The sequence below is a fragment of the Sapajus apella genome, unplaced genomic scaffold (assembly GCF_009761245.1).
Source record: "Sapajus apella isolate SASKATOON/1434 unplaced genomic scaffold, GSC_monkey_1.0 scaffold62, whole genome shotgun sequence".
NCBI lineage: Eukaryota > Metazoa > Chordata > Mammalia > Primates > Cebidae > Sapajus > Sapajus apella.
This window is the reverse complement of record NW_022437002.1, coordinates 1,096,458-1,122,306: the sequence shown is the minus strand read 5'-3', so window position 1 is coordinate 1,122,306 and position 25,849 is coordinate 1,096,458. Positions and strand designations below refer to the sequence as shown.

Sequence of the window (25,849 nt, the reverse complement as noted above, 5' to 3'; positions counted from 1 at the left end):
AAACCTGTACAGCATGTTACTGTGCTGAATACTGTAAGTAACTGTAACATACTGGTAAATATTTGTATATCTCACCACAGAAAAGGTACAGTAAAAATATGATATTATTTACTTTGGGAGGCTGAGGCAGGAGGATCACTTGAGGCCAGGAATTTGAAACCAGCCTAGACAAGAAAGTGAGATCCTGTCTCTGCAAAAAAGATAAGTATTACCCAGATATGGTGGTGTATGCCCGTAGTCCCAGCTACTCAGAAGGCTGAGGCATGAGGATCCCTTGAGCATAGGAGTTTAAGGTTATAGTGAATTGATTGAACCACTGCTCTTCAGCCTGGGTGACAGAGCAAGACTCTGTTTCTGCTCAGCACAGTGGCTCACACCTGTAATCTCAGCACTTTGGGAGGCTAAGGTGGGAGGATTGCTTAAACCTAGGAGTTTGAGACCAGACTGAACAACATGGGGAGACTCTAACTCTACAAAAATAAAAAAATTAGCCAGTCATGATGGCACATGCCTGTGGTCTCAACTACTTGGGAGGCTGAGATGGGAGGATCACTTGGGCCCAAGAGGTTGAGGCTGTAGTGAGCTGTGATTGCACCACTGCACTCCAGCCAGGGCAACAGAGCGAGACCCTGTCTCAAAAAGAAAAAAAACACAAAAGACCCTGTCTTTAAAAAATGGTATTATAATCTTATAGGACCACCACTGTATATGTGGTCCATCATTAATAGAAGCACCATTACAAAGTCTATGACTCTGGGTCCTCAGAAGGTCATTCACGTGACCCATAAAGGTTATTTTTTGGTTATGGCATATTTGTGAGATCTGTCAACAGCATCTCAAACAAAAGCATTCTTCTCAATAATATGGGTGAGACAGGCAGTTATTTTAGAAACAAGAAGTAATATAGGTGGCTCTCAGAAACTATAGTTTTAATAAAAATATTTCAGGTATGAAAACCACAAGAGTTTAACCCTAAGACTCATAAGAATGTGTCATATTTTTGACCTACAATGAAAATCAGAGATGAGTAAAGGTTAAATGGAGAATGCATTTCCATTTTTCCAGCTGATTGCTTCCCTTCAGGGTTTTTCTAGCATGACTGTTGGCTTACCTAAAAGTAAGGCCTGGTCTCAGCCCAAATAAGTATAATTGGTTATGATGCTAAGAGTTGCCATTTTGTTCAGGACTTATTGCATGCCAGGTACTAAGCCAGCCCTCTTACATACATTAACACATTTAATCCTCAGAGAAACCCAAGGAGGAAGGTACTAATTCATTTTATAGTAGCGTTAATTCATTTTATGTATGAAGAAACAAATGCTTAGGAAAGTACACAGCTAGTTAACCAAGGGTTCTCTTACTCTAAATCCCATGCTTTTTTTTTCTTTTTTGAGACGAAATCTTGCTCTGTTGCCACACTGGACTGCAGCGGCACGATCTCGGCTCACTGCAACTTCTGCTTCCTGGGTTCAAGCGATTTTTCTGCCTCACCCTCCCAAGTAGCTGGGATTATAGGCATGTGCCACCACGTCCAGCTTAATTTTTGTATTTTTAATAGAGACAGGTTTCTCCATGTTGGCCAGGATGGTCTCAATCTCTTGCCCTTATGATCCTCCTGCCTTGACCTCCCAAAGTGCTGGGATTACAGGTGTGAGCCACCGGGCCCAGCCAAAGCCCATGCTTTTAACCACTGGACTCTACTATCCTGCTACAAACATCTATGTGTCAAATATCATTCTGTGTTTTGTGTCCATAATGTTTCATCTCCAAATACCATTTTATTGCTAATAGTTTACAATGAAAATATGCAGATTATGATTTGAATTAGTTTGAATGTCTTAATGTGTGCTTTTAAGCATACCAAAATATTTAATATAGTATTTCCTTAGAAATAGCCAACATTTTCCTTCCTTCAACATACGAACTAAAAGGCAAATTCCAGACCATATAACAAGGGTATCTCAAAGTTAGTCAGATACTAATACTTATCATCGACTCACTTCCTCTTTTTTGTTTTTGAGATGGAGTCTTACTATGTTGCCAGGCTGGAATGCAGTGGTACAATCTTGGCTCACTGCAACCACCGACAGATCTGTCAACCTCTGGTTCACGTGAGTCTCCTGCCTCAGCCTCCTGAATAGCTGGGTTACAGGCAAGCACCACCATGCCCAGCTAATTTTTGTATTTTCAGTAGAGATGGGGTTTCACCATGTTGTCCAGGATGGTCTTGATCTCCTGACCTCAAGTGATCCACCTGCCTCAGCCTCCTGAAGTGCTGGGATTACAGGCATGAGACACGGTGCCCGGCCCAACTCACTTCTAATGCTTCATATTGCAGAAACTTTACATGGGACTTAGATTAGAAAGACAAACTCATAATTGTTTCTCAGAAGGAGAGTGGGGGAAGTATTTTCAGTGTATACCACAAACCAATACCACCTACTCTTTCACTTTCTAATATAATAAAATCACATCAATCTATCCATTGTTAACTTATAATTCTTGATATAGACCTTAAAAAGACAAGCTTCCAGGTCGTATTCTCCTGCCTCAATAGGTACTCAAGAAATATTTGCTAACTGAAAGAATGAAATAAAGTAACTGATCTCATGGCATTGTTGTTTAGGTCATATAGGAATGCTAAAGCTCCAGGGAAAAAAATATTTTTAAAAAGAAATGCAGGCCAAGTGCAGTAGCTCACATCTGTAATCCCAGCACTTTGGGAGGCTGAGGCAGGTGGATCACAAGGTCAGGTGTTCAAGACCAGCCTGGCCAACTTGTGAAATCCTGTCTCTACTAAAAACACACACAAAAAAATTAGCCAGGCGTGGTGGTGGGCGCCTGTAGTCCCAGCTACTCAGGAGGCTGAGGTGGGAGAATTGTTTGAACCCAGGAGGCTGAGGTTGCAGTGAGCCAAGATCATGCCATGCATTCAGCCTGGGTGACAGAGTAAGACTTTGTCTCTGGACGCAGTGGCTCATGCCTGTAATTCCAGCACTTTGGGAGGATGGGGTGGGCAGATCATTTGAGGTCAGAAGTTCAAGATTAGCCTGGCCAACGTAGGAATATTTTTCATAAGAACTTTCAGTTCCTATTCTTTTCCATGCAACAATTATGAGTTTTAGAGACTACTAAAACAATTACCCAGTTTCATATAAGCAAGCTCAGGGTTAAATGCAACAGGAAAGCTAAAAAAGTTAATCATTTGGGATTCAAAAAATATTAAAAATAAGCTTTAGTCAGTGACCATTTCTAGACTATGGCAGAAATAATTAATAACACTTCATGGAGAATATTTAGTGAAAGAAGAAAATGTAGCTGGAAAAGCTCTAAAAAAATGTTAACATTAAACTTTCTGTCTTCTAATTCAGTAACACTGTAGTGACATTCCTCCCAAAAGTGCATAACCTGAATCTAACCATGAGGAAATATCAGACAAAGTTAAACTGACCATTTATAAAATAACTCATCTGGGCCAGGCATGGTGGCTCACACCTGTAATCCCAGCACTTTGGCAGGCCGTGGCAGGCGGATCATGAGATCAAGAGATTGAGACCATCCTGACCAACAGGGTGAAACCTCGTCTCTACTAAAAATACAAAAATTAGGTGGGTGTGGTGGTGTGTGCCTGTAGTCCCAGCTACTCAGGAGGCTGAGGCAGGAGAATCTCTTGAACTCGGGAGGCAGAAGTTGCAGTGATCCCAGATCATGCCATTGCACTCTAGCCTGGCAACAGAGCAAGGCTGTCTCCAAAAACTTAATTAATTAATTAATTAATTAAAATGAAATAATTCATCTCTATTCTTCAAAACTGTCACTATTGGCCAGGTATGGTGGTTCATGCCTGTAATCCCAACACTTTGGGAGGCCGAGGTGGGTAGATCACCTGAGATCAGAAGTTCAAGACCAACCTGGCCAACATGGTGAAACCCCATCTCTACTAAAAACACAAAAAAGCAGGGCATGGTGGTGGGTGCCTGTAATCCTAGATACTTGGGAGGCTGAGGCAGGAAAATCTCTTGAACCTGGGAGGTGGAAACTGCAGTGCTGAGATGGTGCCACTGCACTCCAGCCTGGGTGACAGAGCAAGACTGTGTCTCAAAAAATAAAAATAAAAACCTGTCAATATTATGAAATACTTTAAAGACTCAGGAACTATTCCAGATTAATGAAAACTAAAGAGATATGACAACTAAATGCAAAATATTATTGAATATCTGTAATAATTTTAATAGTCATCATTTTTATTATACTTCTAGGAATTTATCTATAGACATTTACATATGTATACAGAGATATACATATAAATAAATTCACTGCAGGCTTGTTTGTAATAGTAACCCGTTGGGATTAACCCAAAATGCCCATCAATAGGACCCATTTAGTGTGTGTATAATCATTTAAAAATTAGTAGTAGTAGCAGTAGTATTTTGAGATACGGTTTCACTCTGTCACAGATGCTGGAATGCAGTGGCATGATCATGGCTCATTGTAGCCTCAATCTCCCAGGCCCAAGTGATCCTCCCACCTCAGTCTCCTGAGTAGCTGGGCCTACAGGCATGCACCACAACACTCAGCTAATTTTTAAATTTTTTGTAGAGACGGGGTCTCCATATGTTGCCTAGGCTGGTCTCAAACCCATGGGCTCATGCAATACTCCTTCCTCAGTGTCCCAAGGTGCTGGGATTACAGGCATAAGCCATCGTGCCTGGCCTAAAATTAAGAGATGAAATAAATGTATATATATTGATATGGATAGCACTCTAAATTATGTTAAACAAAAAAGATTGGTTGCATATTTATACTAAAACACACTTTCATGTATGTCTATATACATTCAGACCAGCCACACATGGTGGGTCACACCTGTAATCCCAGCACTTTGGAGACTGAGGAGGGAGGATCCCTTGAGTCCAGGAGTTCAAGGCTACAGTGAGCTAGGACTGCGCCACTTGACTCCAGCCTGAGTGACAGAGTGCTGTCACTAAAAAAAACTTAAAAAAAAAAAACCCACCTTTGCAATAAATGTTATTCTTCTCTTTGGCTTAAAAAAATGTTTACAATTTGATTCCCTATTAAAGTTTTTGTAAGGGACATGGGTTTTTTTTCCCCCCATGTTGAAAGAAATGTTTTTATTATTCTGTAATTTTTTTAACTGAAAAATATTTAGGTTCCTTTTCTTAGCAAGATTTTTTTTAATATCCAGGAAGACGATCCACTAGATATTCTTTTTTACTCATCAAAAACTCTGTTAATTTTTCCTCCTAAAGAATCTTCTTATATAATCATATGCTCCTTAGTAATATTTCATATTAAAAGTATTTTCATTGAAAGGAGCAAGGAGTTATACTTTTCTTTTGGTGTTTCAAATATTATTAATATTTTTTGCTGTGACTTGCATTTTAAAACAAGCTTTTATAGGTAGAAAGCAAATGCAAAAAGTTATCAGTCCAAGAATATTTTGTTTCTTTACTTAAGAAAACTAAAGCAATTACAAACAGGGTCTAAAGGAAAACATTTCACCGTAACAAAAGTGTTTTCTTCTAAGAAACAAATGAAAAGCAAAGTTTGTTTTCAGGTGAAAGAAAAACTTACTAATCATGATAAATAACAACTATAGCATTTCCTGGAAGTTTCTTCAAAACTAAACTAAAAGGACAGGTAGTCTTAATTAGCCACTGAGTCTGGACTTGCAAAATATGAATCTATACTTTTTTCAACCCAGAAATATTTATCCCAAGACATCAGTCTTATCAGGGTATAAGGTGAGACTATACATTAGAGGGCTTAGAGCTAGGAGCAAAGCCACAATGTCAGAAGGGTCAGTGGCAAGCAATTCTTGTTCTTCCATTCTTTTTTCTTCCACAGTCCTTTATTTTACAGTCTGGAAGAAGACTGTTAAAAGGGATGCAAACAACCATAGGAAGAAAACATAAAATTTATAATGCAATAGTTCAGAACAATTTAAAAAGAATAGGATCCGGCTGCAAACTCCTAGCAGGCAACTGCAGTTTCAGTCACTACCATTTTGAGAGCTGACTCCCATATCCTTTTTCTTTTCTCATCTTTGTTCTTTTCCACCTTCTGTTACTCCCAACTCTTCCTATCTTCCCCAACTTTGCCCAGTTGTAAAAAAAAAAAAAATCAACAAAATCTGACCTACATCTCAATAGTATCCACCTCTGCTATATTTTTCTATTATGGAATCTCCTCCTTCCAAGAGAAGGCTTTATCTCAATTTCAAAGCACTCTGCAGTAGTCAGGATTCTAAAGTGACTGACTCACAGCCAGAAATGGTTGGAAATCCTCTGACCTACTAAAAGAAAAGAACAAACTATAAAAAGAGCTATATCCACTTACCACGAACCTGCTTTTTTATTTCTTTGGCGGAATCCAGCCATGTCTGTAAAAAGAAGAAAAGACATTCACACAGAGCTCCAAAACACATAAACAACAGAGTACTGGAAGCAGGATCACTGACTATCTTCAAATAGTGCCTCCAGATCAACCTACATCTCCTTTGATAGTCTTTGCATTAATTTCACAAAGCATAGTGATTTTGAGGAGACAAACAGGGACTCTGACAATTGGGCCTGAATATTAGCTCCACTACTTCCTGGCTGAGTGACTTCAGGATCTCTGTACCTCAGTTTCCTCATCTATAAAATGAGATACTGGTAGTAGTACCTACTTCATAATGTTACTGTGCTGATGAAAGGAGTTAATACATGTAAATATCTTAGTACACAGTAAATGCTAAATAAGCACTGCTTATTTATATTATTCTATAAAGACTAGTAGATAGCTACAATCAGAATTAATTGACAGCATCCACATTTTATTTTTCCCCTCCAACTCTGACCTTTGGTCTCCTTCAAGTTTTTGTGTTTTGCTTGTTTGTTTGTTTTTGGGATGGAGTCTCACTCTGCTGCCCAGCTGGAGTACATTGGCATGATCTCACCTCACTGTAACCTCTGCCTCCTGGGTTCAAGCAATTCTCCTGACTTAGCCTTCCAAGTAGCTGGGATTACAGGTGCTCACCACCACGCCCGGCTAATTTTTGTATTTTTAGTAGAGATGGGGTTTCACCATTTGACCAGGCTGGTCTCCAACTCCTGACCTCAGCTGATCTGTCCACCTCGGCCTCCCAAAGTGCTGGGATTATAGGCTTGAGCCACCATGCCCAGCCAAAGTTTTCTGTATCAGTACAGTATTCCATATATGGCTTGTGCCCAATTAATGTTTACGGAATGAATAGACATTTTGTTTTCCCTAAAGACTCTTGCCCATGCTAATCTTGTCCTTCACTGTTTTCCCACTCCACTTAGAATGTACACACCACTAGGCTAGGGCTTCTCAACCCATGGTGGACCATGCAAAATAAGGGCACTGGAAAAGAACCTCACCATTAGCATCTTTCATAGGTCCCTCTGAGAAATGTTTAAAGACAGAAATTTATAAATTTCTAGAATTGTTTAAAATATTTTAATGAAATATAAGGTACATATGGAAAAGTACATAAAACATAACTATAAAGATCAATAAAATATCAAAATTAACATATAAGAATTATAACGTTACCTAGTACCTCAGGAGCCCCCTCTCTTGCCTCTTCCTAATCCCTCCCCTTCCTTTGTCCAAAAGATTTAAAATTGAATTTTAGTGGCATTTATATTTATTTATTTAGACAAGGTCTGGCTCTGTTGGCCAGGCTGGAGTTCAGTGACACTATCTTGGCCCACTGCAACCTCTGCCTCCCAGCAGAGTGATTCTCCTGCCTCAGCCTCCCTAGTAACTGGGATTACAGGCGCCCACCACCACACCTGACTAATTTTTTTTGTATTTTTAGTAGAGATAGGGTTTCATCACATTGGCCAGGCTGGTCTCAAACTCCTGACATCAAGTGATCTGCCCACCTTGGTCTCCCAAAGTGCTGAGATTGCAAGTATCGGCCACCACACCCAGAGCCAGTGGCATTTAGAAAAAGGAGGGTGAGGAGAGTATCCCCTCCTCACCCTCTACCAAAAGGGCAGAGCACATGGTGACCATCCCATTTGCCCTATTGAAGGAATGGGCTCGATCATTATATTTTTTAAATTGATTATATACTACTTTGACTATTATATAGTCATTACAACAGACAATAAACATAAGAGTGAGGACTACTTTTTACACTTCCACCACAATTAACACAGAAAATTAAATATATAAATAAATGCCACGTATTATTAAATTGTTCTAAGGTATAAAAATAAGCACATACTTGTTTAAGCCGTCATAAAGGGGTGACCTGGGTATTTTCTCCTTAGTCTTTCATTTAGACTAAAGAAAGTTGCTGTAGTTTCAAAGGCAAAGGAAGACTCTAAAAGCACCAACTGGGTTTCATGAAACCTCTGAGAACCTTGGTTTATACCACGCAGTCCAGAACTACTACCACTTTTTACCACTTGGAGTAGATATTTCTTACCATAGAGGACTCCATGTTTTCCATTATTTTGTACCCCTTTGTTGTTTTTTTCAACTTGAGTTTTCCATTATTTTAAGAGAATGTCCCTAGGTAAGCTGAAGCTGCCAAGTTCCTTCCAAGGATTCTACAAGCCAGTCTATGAATCTGTGCTAGAATTTCTACTAACCTTGACATAGGGAAGGCAAACCCAGTTTTGTGTCAATCACATGAAGATTGCGAGGTATAAGCTACTATGTAGAATAAGTTGTTATTGCTTCAGTTTTCTACACCTCCCAATCCAAAACAAAAACAAAACCTTCTGGAGATGATAAAAATCAATGTGTACAAGAACAGGTACTTTTATGTTCAATTTAAAATTAGTTAGCCAACAAATATTTGTGGAATGCTTCCATATGCTAGGCACTGTGGTTACAAAAGAAAAAAAAAGGATTAAAATAGCACGGGTCCTCAGGGTGTTGTCATTCTAACGAGGAGGCAAAAAGAGAACAATCCATTTGTTTGAGGTGTGATAATTACAATGATAGAAACACGTGCTAGTGCTATGATACAGCATGGGTATGCTGAGAGCATAGACGACATGCACCAAAATGGTTTAGAAGTCAGGAAATGTTTCTCAGTAGAATGTCTGGGGGATCTAAACAGTGTCTTGAAGGACAAATGAGTTAGCCAGGCAAAGAAGAAAAGGAAGTAATTAGAAAGGCACAAAAGTATAAAAGTGACTGCAATACACCTTAGTTGCTGCATGTGGTTCAGCAGAGCTGGAGAACAGAGGTAAAGAGGAGAGATGTAAAGCTAAAAAGAACAGTAAGGTCCAGGCATAGAGAGTATCCCATGCTAAGAACTTAGACTTTATCGGGTTCTTAGCAAGCAGGAGCCATTGAAGGATTTAAAATAAAGAAGTGACATCAATTAGAGAAAGCATGACTGTAGCCAGGGAGTCCAAAAAAGTTGCTGTTGTTGAGAGTGGTAACTGCAGTCCAGCAGAGTATCATGGTTAAGGGCACAGGCTTTGAAGTCAGACAGTCTTGAATTCCAATCCTATCTCACCCTCTGCACCATTTAGCAGCTGTGCAACCTTAAGACAGTCTTTCTGAGCCTCAGTTTTTTCATCTGTATAATTGGGATAAAATTACCATCCTCACAGAGTTATTGTGGGTTAAATTATTTGATGTACATTAAAAGCACACAGCCAGTATTGAATAAATTGTACTGATATTGATAATCAAAAGGGCCTGATTGGATAAAGTCTATAGGACAGAGGAGAAAAAAAGTTTAGGAGTTAAAACTATTAGGATTTGTGACCAAGTAAATGGGATGTAGGAGAAGGGTGGGCTCATGATAAGGGTTGGTAAGGTATAGTGGTAAAGAATAATTCTCAAGTTGCTGGCTTGGGCAACTGGGTAGATGTGGCACTATTTACTAAAACAGGAAATATAAGAAAAGGAACAAAAGGAGAAAAACAGCAAAAACAAGAAACAACCTACATATACATCAACAGTTGAATGATAAATTGTAATATATTTAAATAGGTATATGTTTAAAGTATCTTTGGAAATCCAAGTGGAATATTTCAATAGAAAGCTGTATAAGCAGTCTGGCACGCAGAAAAGAAATTTGAGCCAGATATATATTTGGACACCTTCCTCATGTAAGTGGTAGATGAAACCATTAAAGATTTAAAAATCACCCAAGGAGTATGTATTAGAGTGAAAACAAAGGGGGACACTTGGGGAACACTTGCATTTAAGGGATGGAGAGAGAACAAAGAGCTGAGAAGTAAATTGAGGAGAAGAGACTGCAGTGGTAGGAGAAAGACAGGAGAGGCCAGTATCATAGTATTTAAAGGAATAGGAAGTTTCAAGGATGAAGCAATTAAGATCATCAATACTGCAAAATGGACAAGTAACATGAGGATAAAAAATGTCCGATTTATTTTGGTAACAGCAGTTTCAGCAGAGCAATAAGGGCAGAAATAAAAATGCAATGAGTTATATCAAGTGCAGATGAGGACATGGCACAGCTGAAACTCTTAGTCATTATTTGTGAGAGTGTAAACTGGTAAAACTTCAGAAAACTGTTTGATAGCATCTACCAAAGCTGAACATATACATTCTCTAAAATCTGTCAGTGTCACTCCTAGACACATGTCCAACAGAAACTTTTATGGTAAGATGTATACCAAAAGGCATCTGCAAGAATGTTCCTAGCAGAAGCATTCATAAAAGCCCCAAACTGTAAACAAGCCAAATGTCTCAATAGTAGAGTACATCAAGTGTGGTGCAGTCAAACAATGAAATATTATATTATACAGTAATGAGGCCAGGAGGCTGAGGCAGGAGGATCGCTTGAGCCAGGGAGGTGGAGGTTGCAGTGAGCCAAGATTGTACCACTGCACTCCAGCCTGGGCAACAGAGCAAGATTCTGTCTCAAAAATATATATATATATATATGTGTGTGTGTGTGTGTATACGTATATGTAGATGTGTGTGTGTGTCTATATATATAGACACACACACACATTAATGAGAATGAACTATTGCTATTCGAAATGGCATGAATGAATCTCAAAAACATAATAATGAATGAAACAAAGGAAGCCTGACCTAAGAGAAGACACTGAATGATTTTACCTATGTAAAGTTTAAAAACAGGCAAAACTGATTGATGGTGACAGACATTAGGATGAAGTAACTTTTTTGTGTGTGTTAGGGTCTCACTCTGTCACCCAGCCTGGAGGGCAGTGGCACAAGCTCGGCTCATTGTAATGTCCACCTCTCTGGCTCAAGCAATCCTCTTCCCTCCTCTGCCTCCTCAGTAGCTGGGACTACAGGAGCTCATCATCATACCTGGCTAATTTTTCTGTATTTGTAGAGACAGGATTTCACTATGTCACCCAGGCTGGAGGAAGAAGTTACTTTTGACGGGAGTGGGGAGGAGTAACAACTGATAATAAGTTGAAGGTAGTGACTGGAAGGGAAATAATGGGGGATTTTAGAGCTCTGTTAATGTTCATTTTTACAGATGTGTTCACTTTTTAAAAATTCTTTGGGATGTATATGTATGATTTACACCTTTCTTGTGTTACATTTAACTAATATGTAGTAAGGAAATAGAGGATAATATAGGCAAACCAATTTCTCTAAGAGTATGGTTATAGCATGGAAGGGTTAGAGCTAGAAGAAAAAAGCAGGGTCTTTTTCCCTAAAATATCAATTCTGAATAATCTAATTCTATTTGAGTATTTTCAGTGGTAGAGATTCTTTTTGAAGAGTCCATTTTATCAATCATATCTTGAGAATAAATATATTAACATTTTAAGCAGAATTTAAGCTTGTGCATTAAAAAGAATCACATTCCTTCTCCAGCTTAAAAAAGTAGTATACAAGGCCAGGCACGGTGGCTCACACCTGTAATCCTAGCACTTTGGAGGCCAAGGTGGTTGGATCACCTGAGGTCAGGAGTTCAAGACCAGCCTGGCCATCATGGTGAAACCCCATCTTAAAAAAAATAAAAAAAAAAAAGTAGTATACAAATAATGTAGAGATGAAGAGCAGCAACATCCTGATATAGAGCTTCATTCATTCAACTGAAGTATTACTGGTCTCCCATATGTTCTTCTTTCAAAACACCTTCTCACAAGTTGTTTCTTCTACTTGGAATACTCTGTCCCTGCTTCTTCATCTGGAAAATTCCTGACTATCTCTTATAATTCATATCTGTTATTACCTTTTCCAGAAAACCCCTTCTGACTTGCCATCTATATGGGTGTCCATCTTACTGCTATCGCCTAGTCAGCCTGGGAGCTCCATGAGGAAAGAGACTATCTTTTATTGCTCTGCACAGCACAAGGCAGATACTATCTGAACAACAAATGCTTATGAATGAGTGAACAAAGAATAAATGAATGATGCTACTGAAGTAAATCAGGATAGATTAATAAAGTTTCAACTAGAGAAATGGCATTTAAGAGGTAAAATGAATAGGAGCAGCTATAGTTTGGATGAGTATCCCCACCCAAATCTCATGTCAAATTGTAATCCTCAGTATTGGAGGTGGGCCTGGTGGGAGGTGACTGGATCATGGGGGCAGATTTCCCCCTTTGGTGCTATTCTCATGATAAGAGTTCTCACAAGATCTGGTTGTTTAATAGTATGTAGCATCCCACCCCCTCTTCCTCCTGCTCTGCCCATGTGAGATGTGCTAGCTTCTCTTTCATCTTCTGCCATGATTCTAAGTTTCCTGAGGCCTTCCCAGAAGCTGATGCCACCATGCTTCTTGTACAGCCTGCAGAACTATGAGCCAATTAAACCTCTTTTCTTTATAAATTACCCAGTCTGAAGTATTTCTTTATAGCAGTGCAAGCATGGACTAACACAGATTTTCATATCTTTTGCTGCATTTATAACCTTAGGTCATAATGTTTTTTAAAAAAAACTCCATTCCCTGAGTTGAGGGTAGTCATCAGCTACCCTTACAGGGAGGTCCTAAAACCCCCATGCATACACATAAGAGATTTAGGCAAATCCTTGTCATTTGAAGTAACAGATTTTTCTACAGTTCCAGAAGTCTATCTGTCTTAACTCAAGGAATAACCATTATTTATGCTGCTGTTAGGATGTTGACTTCAAATCGCTGCTCCAAGATGTGTTACATAAACTCTAGAGCACATGTAATTCTAGGTGTCATTCTTTAAATGCTAAGCTAAAAAAACAAAACCCAAAAAAACTACATTTAAATTCACTAGAAATGTTGATTCAAATCTCTGTAGCAAGACAAGATCACAAATGCAGTTTCTCTACTCAGCAAGTATATTTACAAAACTCCCCTTTGTCCTTCTAACTTGCCAGACAATAGAGATAAAACCATGACTGCCACTTGCCTTCAAGGCCAGTTATGAATCAATAATAAACAATCAATCCTTTCAGGTGACTATAAAATAAATTACTCATACTCTTAATAGTCACTCCATTGGCGTTTGCTCTGCCTGTGAAGGTGAGCAAAAGACTTCTCATTTGACTGATGATCTATTCAGTGCTGATTATCTGATTCTAAAGGTAAGAAAATTCATCCACACAGAAAATGAATGGAAAAAGACGATGACTATTTACTATTGAATTGAATGTAGTCCTAATTTAAGATTCTCATTATTTACCAGAAGAGCTCAAGGTTTCTGCTTAGAGATGAAATTTGAAGGGAGGGGGAATTAATGTAAGTGACTTTTTTCCGAAGGAAAAAAATCCTTGATTCATTAATAAATACATCTAAGCAGAAATAAAATATAGGAAGCAACTATTTAACTCACAATTTTGATTGATAGTGGCAACAAATCTCCCACAGAGCTATAGAAGTTTTCTTCTGGGCCGAGTGTGGTGGCTCAAGCCTGTAATCCCAGCACTTTGGGAGGCTGAGGCAGGTGGTTCACCTGAGATCAGGAGTTCAAGATCAGCCTGACCAACATGGTAAAACCCTGTCTCTACTAAAAATACAAAAAGTAGCTGGGTGTGATGGCGGGCACCTGTAATCCCAGCTACCTAGGAGGTTGAGGCATGAGAATCGCTGGAACCTGGGAGGCGTAGGTTGCAGTAAGCTGAAATGGCACCACTGCACTCCAGCCTGAAAAAAAGTTTGCTTCTTACTGCTTTTCCACTTCTCATGCCAGACCTCAGCAACAGGCCCATTATCATGCAGTCAGTATGAAAAGTGAACAAGCAAGCCACTCCATATGAGGGAAAACTTTCCTCCCTGCTAAATGTTCTCAATTGTCTACAAACAAAGCACAAAGCTCTTAATGACAGAAGTTACATATACAAAGGAGAAACCTTTACATATACAAAAAGAAGACATCAGAGAATGGAAAGAAGAGAAAACAGTTATCCCATTGTATTATGGCTCACATTTTTTCTACAACATGAACAGATTCTGTAGAGGAAACAAAAACAAAAAATAAAGATGAAATGTAAAAATCAAAGACAGGAGTAAAAAGTTAAAGAAGAAAATAACTTAGGAAGGGGCAGCAGGCAAGGAGCTACAAGAGTAAACTGACTGCAACTAGAGAATATCACTCTGCCTTTTTGTGCTTCAGTTTCCTCATCTGTAAAATGTAGGAGGGGGGTGAGCCCCCAAAGTCTATATAGCTCTATTATCTTCTGTATTTCAGAATGTCAGAAAACTTAGGATAGATGACCAAGATTTACTAAGGACTATGGATTCAATCATGTCACAAATATCTATGTACTTCTAGAGAGGGTCTTGTCTCAAAATTTGGCTTATTGATGGTAGATATATATGGAATGATAGTGTTAAACAAAAATGGTAGGCCATTGTTTTGGTCTAAGCTTCTTCACTGGCTCCAGCAGATCAGGCCAAACCAAAATGAAGTCACTCATACTAAACACCACATAATCAAACTGAAACCTAAAGGAAGTGGGTAGATCCTCAACAGACCAGTTTTTCCTGAAAACAGGAGATTCCAGTCTACCTGAGTCAGTTTACCAAGGAAATCTTCTCTGCTTTAGCATTTAGAAAAAAAGTAACTTGATGTTAACTAATTAGTTTTTTTCCTATTATTTGGTTTCCTTATTCCTACCTTACAAAACCCACTGTTCTGCCACTGCTCATTGGGAACTTTCATTCTGTTTTGTAGAATGGAGGCTGCCTAAATGTGTGAATCACAAATAAAAGCCAATTCAATCTCTAACTAAATTTCTCATGATTTTTATCTTTTTCCATTAGCTAAAATAAAGCCATATAGTCAGGCTAAATACAATCAATTTTAAGTAAAAGGTACACCATTCTTTTGTGCATCTTACCTAAGAAATGAACAAGTAGAATATTCAACCTGAAGGATGTTCCAGAATGTACCTTTAGATACGATACACATATTTTTTTTTAAAGTCAAGGACTTAATTGGTAATTTCATTTTAAAATAATAATACCATCTTTTTTTTTTTTTTTTTTGAGATAAGACTCTTACCCCTATCACCCAGGCAAGTGCAGTGGTGCACTCACAGCTCACTGCAGCCTTAACTTCCCAGGCTCAGGCTATCCTCTCACCTCAGCCTACCCAGTAGCTGGAACTAGAGGTGCACACTGCCACACTCAGTTAATTTTTTAATTTTTTTTTTTTTTTTTGAGACGGAGTTTCGCTCTTGTTACCCAGGCTGGAGTGCAATGGCGCGATCTCGGCTCACCGCAACCTCCGCCTCCTGGGTTCAGGCAATTCTCCTGCCTCAGCCTCCTGAGTAGCTGGGATTACAGGCACACGCCACCATGCCCAGCTAATTTTTGTACTTTTAGTAGAGACGGGGTTTCACCATGTTGACCAGGATGGTCTCGATCTCTTGACCTCGTGATCCACCCGCCTCGGCCTCCCAAAGTGCTGGGATTACAGGCGTGAGCCACCGCGCCTGGCTATTTTTTAATTTTTGATAGAGACAGGCTGGTCTCAAACTCCTGGGCTCAAGCGATCCACCTGCCTCTACATCCCAAAGTGCTGGGATTACAGGGATGAGCTACCATGCCCAGCCAATAATCCTATCATAATAATAATGATAACACCTAATTCTTATTGAATGCTTATGACATGTCAGGCATCATTCCACATATTTTCATATAGATTATCTCATTATCATTCCTATTTTACCAATGAAAAAGCAGAAGGACAAGTAACTTATCTAACTTGCAACTAGTATGTAGCAAAGCTATTCTCTCAAGTGTAACAGTATGTCTCACTCTGTCAATAAACATTTATTAAATGCCTACCACATTCAGGCCAGGCAATATGCTAGATGACATTCTTTAGGAAATCAGCCTGGATAAAAAATAGACATGGCCCAGAACAATAGAAGAAAATCAGCCCACACCAAGATATATAATTGTGAACTCTCAACTTCATAAGGACAAGAAAAAAGAAAAGATCACACTTGTCTGATTGTATACAGGAGGAGGGAGATGAACAAAAGTCATACAAAGGATCAAAAATCAAAATGGCTCTGGCCTTTTCAAGTACAACACTGGAAGCTAGAAGACAATGAAACATCACAGGAAAGCGGCAAAGCACATCCCAGGATGATAGTAATGGGAAATACCAGGAACAGCTGTGTACAAAATAGAGCTTGATACCCACCCAGACTAGACTTAAAAGACACAATTTTTTTTTTTCTTTGAGACAGAGTCTTGCTCTGTCACCCAAGCTGGAGTGCAGTGGCATGATCTTGGCTCACTGCAACCTCTGCCTCCCAGGTTCAAGCAATTCTCTGCCTCAGCCTTCCAAGTAGCTGGGATTACAGACACCCACCACCATGCCTGGCTAATTTTTTGTACTTTTAGTAGAGACAGGGTTTCACCATCTTGACCAGGCTGGTCTTGAACAGTTCCTGTCCTCATGATCCCCTCCCCGCCTCAGCCTCCCAAAGTGCTGGATTACAGGCATGAGCCACCAGACCTCACCTTTTTTTTTTTTTTTTTGGAGTGCAATGGGGCGATCTCAGCTCACTGCAACTTCTGCCTCCTGGGTTCAAGCGATTCTTATGTCTTAGCCTCTCGAGTAGCTAAGATTACACGCATGTGCCACCATGCCTGGCTAATTTTTTGTGTTTGTAGTAGAGATGAGGTTTCACCATGTTGGCCAGGCTGGTCATGAACTTCCGACCTCAGGTGATCCACCCAGCTCAGCCTCTCAAAGTGCTGGGATTATAGGCATGAGCCACTGCACCCAGCCAAGTGACAGCATATTAAGGAAGGCCTGCCATCACTGAGGTGCTTTTGTTACTGTATTGACCCTTTAATCTGACAATCCTAAGGTAAATCTTCCCCAGATTCATTTTTGTACAAGATTTACCAGGGCCATGTGCTAATGAAGTCCTACTTTCCCTTCCATGTTTTGCTTCTTAGATCAGCTAAAGACTCTCATTTTAGTCCAAAAAACCACTCTGTTTTAACCTACTTCTGAGCTGGAGGTTGACCGTGATTAACTTAGAAGCACAAAATATAGAGTAGCCCATTCCCTTTGATGATGTTCCCACTGGATATCCTATAAGAACCTGGTCCATACAGGCCTGCAGATGCCCTGACTATGATAAGGCCCATTTCCCAGGATTCACTTGCACTCTGAGTCCCCAGTAGGAGCTCTTACAATCAGGGAAGTTGAGACCAGATTATGATTCAGAGGTATCAACTTTTCTTTTCCAAAAATACTTACGGGGGACAATAATGCCCTTTTCTTACACAGCCAGGTTTGTACTTTGTCATTAAGCTTTTATATTAAGCACTTTTAGCAACACTTTACACATAAATATATATTAAGCACTTTTAATAACACTTTACACATAAAGCAATTTAATATTTGCTCATTAAAAACTAATTACAGTTAGGTGTGATAGCTCACATCTGTAATCCCAGCACTTTGGGAGGCCAAGGTGGTGAATCGTCTGAGGTCAGGAGTTCGAGACCAGCCTGGACAACGTGGTAAAACCCTGTCTCTACTAAAAACAAAAAAAATTAGCTGGGTGTGGTAGTGCATGCCTGAAATCCCAGCTACTTGGGAGGCTGAGGCAGGAGAATTGTTTGAACCCAGGAGGTAGAGGTTGCAGTGAGCCGAGATGACGCCATTGCACTCTAGCCTTGGTGATAAGAGTGAAACTCCATCTCAAAATAAAAGCAAAAACAAACTAATTACAATAGTGGCAAGGCACAGTGGCTTGTATCTGTAATTTAGCACTTTGGGAGGCTGAGGCAGGATTGGTTGAACCCAGGAGTTCAAGACCAGCCTGGGCAACATAGTAAAATCCTATCTCTACAAAATATAAAAATTTTAAAATTGGCTAAGCCAGGCCGGGCGTGGTGGCTCAAGCCTGTAATCCCAGCACTTTGGGAGGCCGAGGCGGGTGGATCACGAGGTCAAGAGATCGAGACCATCCTGGTCAACATGGTGAAACCCCGTCTCTACTAAAAATACAAAAAATTAGCTGGGCATGGTGGCGCGTGCCTGTAATCCCAGCTACTCAGGAGGCTGAGGCAGGAGAATTGCCTGAACCCAGGAGGCGGAGGTTGTGGTGAGCCGAGATCGTGCCATTGCACTCCAGCCTGGGTAACATGAGTGAAACTCCGTCTCAAAAAAAAAAAAAAAAAAAAAAAAAATTGGCTAAGCCTAGTGGTGGATGCCTGTGGTCCCAGCTACTTGAAGGCTGAGGTAGGAAGATCGCTCGAACTCAGGAGGCACAGACTGCAGCGAGCCAAGATTGCGCCACTGCACTCCAGCATAGGCAACAGAGTGAGACCCTGTCTCAAAGAAGAAAAAAAAAAGAAAAGAAAGTGAAAACCACTATAAAGAAAATAAACTTGGTGACAGGACAGAATATAAATCACACCAACAATGATGAAAAGTTTTCAGTGTAACTAAAAATTTTTGTCCCAACATGGGCCCTAGAAGCTCAACTGTAAGTGGAAATGATTTCCTCTGCTAAATGGCTTTAGATGAGCCCGCTTCTAGAAATGTAAGTATGCTTGGATCACAGAAAAAATATTTCCAGCCATATTAAACATGTAGGTACTTGGTGACTTTACATGCCAAATTAAAGGATTTTTAATTATTCTCAAATCAATCTTGGTTGTTTTTTTCCCCATGATGTAACTATTAATTTTTGGAAATCAAAATTATCTCATGAACTTATATAAAACACTTTTCAGAGTATTTCCCTTGATTCATGGGAGAATTTTCTAGCTCACAGTTGCAGAAAGTTTTTCAAGGCAGTTTTGAGAGAACTGTTTTGTTTTTAAATTAACTTCAATGTTCCCTTACTAATGGGAAATAGTGATTTCAATTCAGGCTAGACTTTTCAAAATTATACACTGAAAAATTATAGTTGTGTATATTTATGGGGCAGAAAGTGATATGATTTTTTTAATACAGTGTGAAATGATTAAATAAAATGAATCAAACTATCCATTACCACAAATATTTGACCTTTTATGGATGAAAACATTTGAGATTTACTCTCTTCATGATATTGAAATGTACAGTAGTCAAATATTAGCTATGTTTACCAGTACAGGTTGGTTTGAGCCCTAAGGGAGACAAAGTAAAAGGTAAGTCCTTAAAGAATAATATTAACATGGTGCTCAAACATAGTTCTGTTTGAGTCAGTAGTCATTCATAGAAGGAACACATTTTTGTAAACTACTAGGTATAGTCTACAAATACATTTTGTTTAGACAAAGGATAATTCCATATCTCCCAGTTTTCATTATCTAACTCACATAACCTAACCTACAAAGTTTGCAGATATTAAAGGCTGCTGCCCCCTCAACTTTTCTTAATAAACTGAAATCATCTTGGAGAAAGGATGAACTTAAATGGCTTAAATTCAGTGTTGACAAGACTCTCTCCAGGATCCCCCCCTTTATACCCATCCCCCAACCTGGAGGTATACCTCTCCAGATTCACCTGTTACTCTATTCCTCATACCCTATGTTCAGCCAGGCCAGATGGCTTTCAGTTCCTGAAATGTTGCTCTCTCAACTCCAGGACTTACCTAAGCCATTCTCTCACTTGGCATTCTCCCATTTTATCCTTCAGGTCTCCCTCAGCTTAGGTATCACCTCCCCAGAGGAGACTTCCCAGGCCATACTCTCCCCTGACAACCTGTATTTCCTTTTGTATAACACTCATCAAACCAGTAATTAATGTTGTCTTCATAATACACTGGAAGCTCCAGAGGGCAGGAACCATGTATACCTTATTCATAGCTGCATCCATATCATCTAGTATAGCACCTGCAAATACTTGTTAAACTGCACTAAAGCTTTTATCATTAGATTCATGTAAAATATTTGCAATTTTCAATTAACTGGCTAGGAAATAATTCAAGTGTTCTGAGGTAAATACCTGACTTTTAACCTTTCTTCCTTCCTCCATGTCTGTACCCATTCTTTCACTTCCTTCAAAAGTTAACAACTGGTTTCATTTTGGAAAAAATTTCAGATTCATCATTAAGGCTGTTTCAATAATATTGGGATTTTATTCCGTTCCATAATGTTGCTTTCAAATTATAATTATATATCATAATTATGTTTAATTATGATATGGTCATTATAATATTAATAACAGATCATCCATTCAACAAGTATTTGTTATGAACCTCCTATGCACAGTACTTGCTAATCAGTGCATCATACCTCTTTACTTTCCATGCCTTTTAAAAACATACAATACATACTTTCAGTGATAAAAGAATACACAGCAGTGGTCTTTTCTTTAAAAGAAAAATAGCAGAAAAATTAATTCTAGAAGAAAAATAGCAGAAAAATCTAAGAAATAAGAATAGACAGGAATAATTCTAAGAACACTGGCTTAGAGAAGTAGGTATAAATACATTCTTAATAACAAGAATTAAAACAAATTTTTTGTCAGTTTCTTAAATTGCAAGCAGTCTCCTCACCTTAGAGGTTGTGTTATCCCAAATGGCTAGACCAAAATAGTCTTCTTCCAAAAGATTGAGATGCTCACATACTCGTTTAAGCAAATCTTGTCCCTTAGCATGTTTCTGCAAAGATACATGTGTGTCTCAGTTGAGTTGAGGTTTCTTTTTCTTTTTTTTTTTTTTTTTTTTTTTTAATTCCCAAAAGAGATAGGGTTTCACTCTGTTGCCCAGGCTGGAGTGCAGTGGCCTGATCATAGCTCACTGCAGCCTCAATCTCCTGGGCTCAAGTGATCTTCCCACCTCGGCCTCCAGAGTAGCTAGGACTACAGATGTGCACCACCATACCTAATTTTCAAAATTTTTTATATACAGAGTCACATTATGTCGCCCAGGCTAGTCTTGAACTCCCAGGCTCAAGTGATCCCCTGCCCCCCGCCAGCCTCAGCCTTCCAATGAGCTGGGATTACAGGTGTGAGCCAGTGCACCTGGCCTGAAGTTTCTTCTTATTTCTATATCCATCATGAAATAAACTGTCACTTTCCAATTTCTTCTTTTATCTTTGGTTACCAACAAACCTACAGGTGGCTACAGAGTTTAAGCAGAAAATATGATTTACAAAATTCCTTTATTCAATTTGTTAATTGTAATACACTTATACTAGTTTGGAAACTGTGTTATTATTCAAAGCAAAATTCTACCTTCCTTCCATCTCATCTTCCCCACCTCCATCCTACACATCACATTCTTTATTTTGGGTGCAATACTTCCTGAAGTATGCTATGGGCAACTGTCAGTCACTGTGACTACCTGAATTACTGAATCAACTGTACAGAGTGACATTTAATTGTGACTGTGGAAATCATTAGACTCTATCATTTTCAGACCAAATGTCCCAAAGAAAATGAGAATTTGAATTGTTTAAAAATAATCAAATATATGAAAGACTTCTGAGAAATATATACAAAAATACTTCAAAAAATTAGAACCATTTTTTGGGCACACATATATGATGTGTCCTCCTCTCAATGAGATGCGTTTTTTTAATGACTACTAGTAATTCACATAAATGTTCATTCATTGTCAGTCTTAACTCATCCATATCAAATCATTTTTTTCTTTTTTTTTCTCCCATGTTTTCATTCTAAATGGCAGATGAAGATTTGAAAATGCTTCATGTATAGGTCCCTAATCTCTTATTCATAATTAAAATCCAAATGGCAAATTTTGACTTGAACTGTAAAGAGACTATTTATAATCTTCATTTATCCACCTTAGAATGAATCTTCATATATTTTGCCATAGAAATACTATGTTTGATCACGTGGGTGCTACTACAGACACTGCTGGGTGTATTATAAAATATGTAGGATATATACTTATTACCTTGCTAAAATCCAAAATATTCTGAATTCTAAATCACATCTGTCCCCAAGGGCTTCATATATGAAACTCACATCTGGATCTCGGTCTGAATGGGAAGAATGAGTGTAAAATAGCTTTCCCCATCTCTAAATTAGTATAAGAAGCAGAAAATGTAGACCCGAAGTCTCTAGTTAGGTGTATAGTACCTGTTTCAAAGTATAATTATATCTTTCTTGATTTCACTTTTAAAACTTAGAGAATACCTATTAGTAAACATAGCATAATATTTTAGATGATTTGTGCTTGAACATATTTGCACTTGCACATAAATAATTTGATTAAGAAATAAGGCTGGGTGCAGTGGCTCATGCCTATAATCTCAGCACTTTGGGAGGCTGAGGCAGGTGGATTGCTTGAGCCTGGGAGTTTGATAGTGACCTGGTCAACATGGTGAGACCTTGTCTCTACAAAAATAAAAAAAAATTAGCCAGGTGTTGTGGTGTGTGCCTGTAGTCCCAGCTACTTAGGAGGCTGAGGTGGGAGGATCACCTGAGCCCAGGAAGTTGAGACTGCAGTGAGCTATCACTGTGCCACTGCACTTCAACCTGGGCAACAGAGTAAGACCCTGTCTCAAAAACATAAATAAACAAATAATTTGTTGCACATATATGTGAATTATATGCTTTGTCAGTAAAAGCTGTTACCACTAACAATTACAACAATTGCTTACATATCATGCATACCATAATGAACAACTACTGTTCTAGTTTGAAAATTATATAATTTTTTAAAAAATTTCAATTTGCCCTGAAGGAGCAAAAAGAGTAACTGAATAACTCAGATATTATTCTTTAATCCTGATTCAATCACTTATTCTTTCAGAAAATAATAGAAAATTTTAAGAAATGGCATCTACTGGGCTTAAAGACTCATAATCTTCCCATAACCCTACCTCCAGAAAATCACCATTAATACTTCCATCCACAGAAATAATCATTAGAAGCCGGGTGCAGTGGCTCATGCCTGTAATCCCAGCAATTTGGGAGGCCAAGGTGGGCAGATCACTTGAGGCCAGGAGTTCAAGACCAGCCTGGCCAAAATGGTGAAACCCTGTCTCTATTAAAAATACAAAAAATTAACCGGGTGTGGTGGCACATGGCTGTAATCCCAGATATTTGGGAGGCTGAGACAGGAGAACTGCTTGAACGTGGGATTTAGAGGCTACAGTGAGCCAAAATTGGGCCACTGCACTCCAGCCTGGGTGACAGAGTCAGACTCTGTCTCAAAAAAAAAAAAAAAAGAATAATCATCAGGGTGAGTCTTATCACGGGCAAAATCACAACTTACCCAACTCTAGATGAAACAATCTGTAAGAGTTCTGATTGTTGGAAATGAAAACATACTCACCTCCACAACACATTCATAAACTGTGTCATCCAACAAAGAAACCTTGCAATGCATGTTCCTGTGTTTTCTGATTGATTTCTGGGAAGCTTTAAATTCTCTTTCTGCTTTTGATTCAGGGCTTTCTTCTTTTACTTCTATTTTGGAGCACTCTTCAAGTCCTTCTCCTTCCTTAGTTTCAAAATCTGTATCTTCTCTGAGTTCTTCCTGAGCAGGCTACATATCCATGACATCACCAAGTCAGTAATAAAGACATTTCACAAAACATACCATATATGCTTTTACCTATAATAATCTTACCAATAAAAGCACGAACTAAAGAAAAAATATTAAAATAGATGTAGGTGACATAAATATTAAATAATTATTTGTCTATAAAAATATTATCATCCTCCATATGATGACAGACTTTGCTATTATTAGAACTTCTTAGCCAAATGTGGTGGTTCATGCCTGTAATCCCAGCACTTTGGGAGGCTGAGGCAGTCAAATCACGAGGTCAAGAGAGTGAGACCATCTTGGCCAACAAGGTAAAACCCCGTCTCTACTAAAAATACAAAAAATTAGCTGGGTGTGGTGGCGTGGGCAACAGAGCAAGACCTGTAGTCCCAGCTACTCAGGAGGCTAAGGCAGAAGAATCACTTGAACCCAGGAGGTGGAGGTTGCAGTGAGCTGAGATCACACCACTGCACTCCAGCCTGGTGACAGAGCAAGACTCCATCTCAAAACAAAACACAACAAAACAAAACCTTCTCAGGTAGGATCGCATCAAGTCAATAAATGAAGGTTTCAGGTAAACCAGAGGACACCAATCTATTGCTCTCAGCATTATATATTCTTCCTGACCATGATATTACATGCTATTATTAAAGTTTAACAAAACATTATTGTCTCTGCCCCATGCTCCTCAATTTTAGCAAGGTAGCCTTACAAATTGCAAAATAAGATGTGATTTGTTACATATTCTAAATTTTAAATTAATTTTAATTCTAAGAGAAATGCTTAGGACCATTTTATATCATTAAGCAAAGATACGTAGGAGGCTAAAAATTTTAACTACCAGTTAACACCTTTCTACTCAATATTAATAATGTTAAATGCAAGGAAGATTCAACGAACAAAGAGTCTCCTGGTGCAATCTTAAATCATCTTGAAATAACACCGATGGGTAGGACAACAGTTCTGGCATACATTTTTACTTTTACTTTCAACACAACAAAACCACTGACAAATTTTTAACTAAATCCCACTAATTCTTTTCTTTTCAAAGAATATGTTACTTCTTTGTGTAACAGTTGGAAAAAAAATTTTTTTAAAGAATATACGGTGGACAATTAGGAAAAAAGATTAAATTATTTGACTCCTGTATTAAATACTGGAAGTAATCTAAAAGACTCCTTCCCATCTCTCACAGACCCTTTCACTGCAATCTCAAGGAGGCCCTTTACAGGGCTGTCCTATGTATGCCCACTCTACTGTCTTTCATATCAGTACTCTGGTGTCTTCATAACTTATTAAAATAAACAATTATTTTTATTTACTACTTTTTTGTTTCCTAGGTTAAAGTCCACAAGGGTAGAAATCATGTCTGTTTAATAATAATAATAATACCAAACATTTAAACAACAATTACAATGGACCAGTTACTATTCTAAGAAAATTACTTATATGAACTCAATCCTTGTAACTATCCTGTGAGGCAGGTACTGTTACTATATACCCACTTGACAGAGCGAAGATAATAGCACCTGCCCCACAGGGTTCTAAAACTGATGCCAGAGAACGTAACTTGTCTAGGATCGTACAATTAATAAGTCACATACCAGTCTGGTTTCAGAATCCATAATTTGTTTTTGTTTTTGGTTTTTTTTTGAGACAGAGTCTCACTCTGTCACCCAGGCTGGAGTGCAGTGACATATCACGGCTCAAAGCAGCCTCAACCTCTCAGACTGAAGTGATCCTCCCACCTTATCATCCCAGGTAGCTGGGACTACAGGCGAGCCACCACGCCTAGCTAGTTTTTTATTTTTTGTAGAGATGGTGTTTCTCCATGTTGCCCAGGTTGGTCTCAAACTCCTGGGCTCTAATGATCCTCCCGCCTCAGTCTTCCAGAGTGCTAGACTTACAGGCATGAGCCACCATGCTTGGCCCCAAAATCCATGATTTTAAACCTCTTTTTTTTTTTTTTTTTTTTTTA

At 38.8% G+C, this 25,849-nt stretch overlaps 1 protein-coding gene across 38 annotated transcripts in view; it reads right to left on the bottom strand.

Annotated features, from left to right (window-relative positions):
- EPB41 (erythrocyte membrane protein band 4.1) overlaps nucleotides 1-25,849 on the bottom strand; it is a 223,570-nt gene that overhangs the window by 104,200 nt on the left and 93,521 nt on the right. For all 38 annotated transcript variants that reach the window (XM_032246650.1, XM_032246649.1, XM_032246625.1 and 35 more), the window contains exons 3-5: nucleotides 23,656-23,868; nucleotides 20,905-21,009; nucleotides 6,361-6,403 (exon numbers count right to left, since the gene is read on the bottom strand). In XM_032246650.1, coding sequence (XP_032102541.1) covers nucleotides 6,361-6,403; nucleotides 20,905-21,009; nucleotides 23,656-23,709 — 202 coding nt within the window. In that variant the 5' untranslated portion in view covers nucleotides 23,710-23,868. The remainder of the gene's footprint in view (nucleotides 1-6,360; nucleotides 6,404-20,904; nucleotides 21,010-23,655; nucleotides 23,869-25,849) is intronic.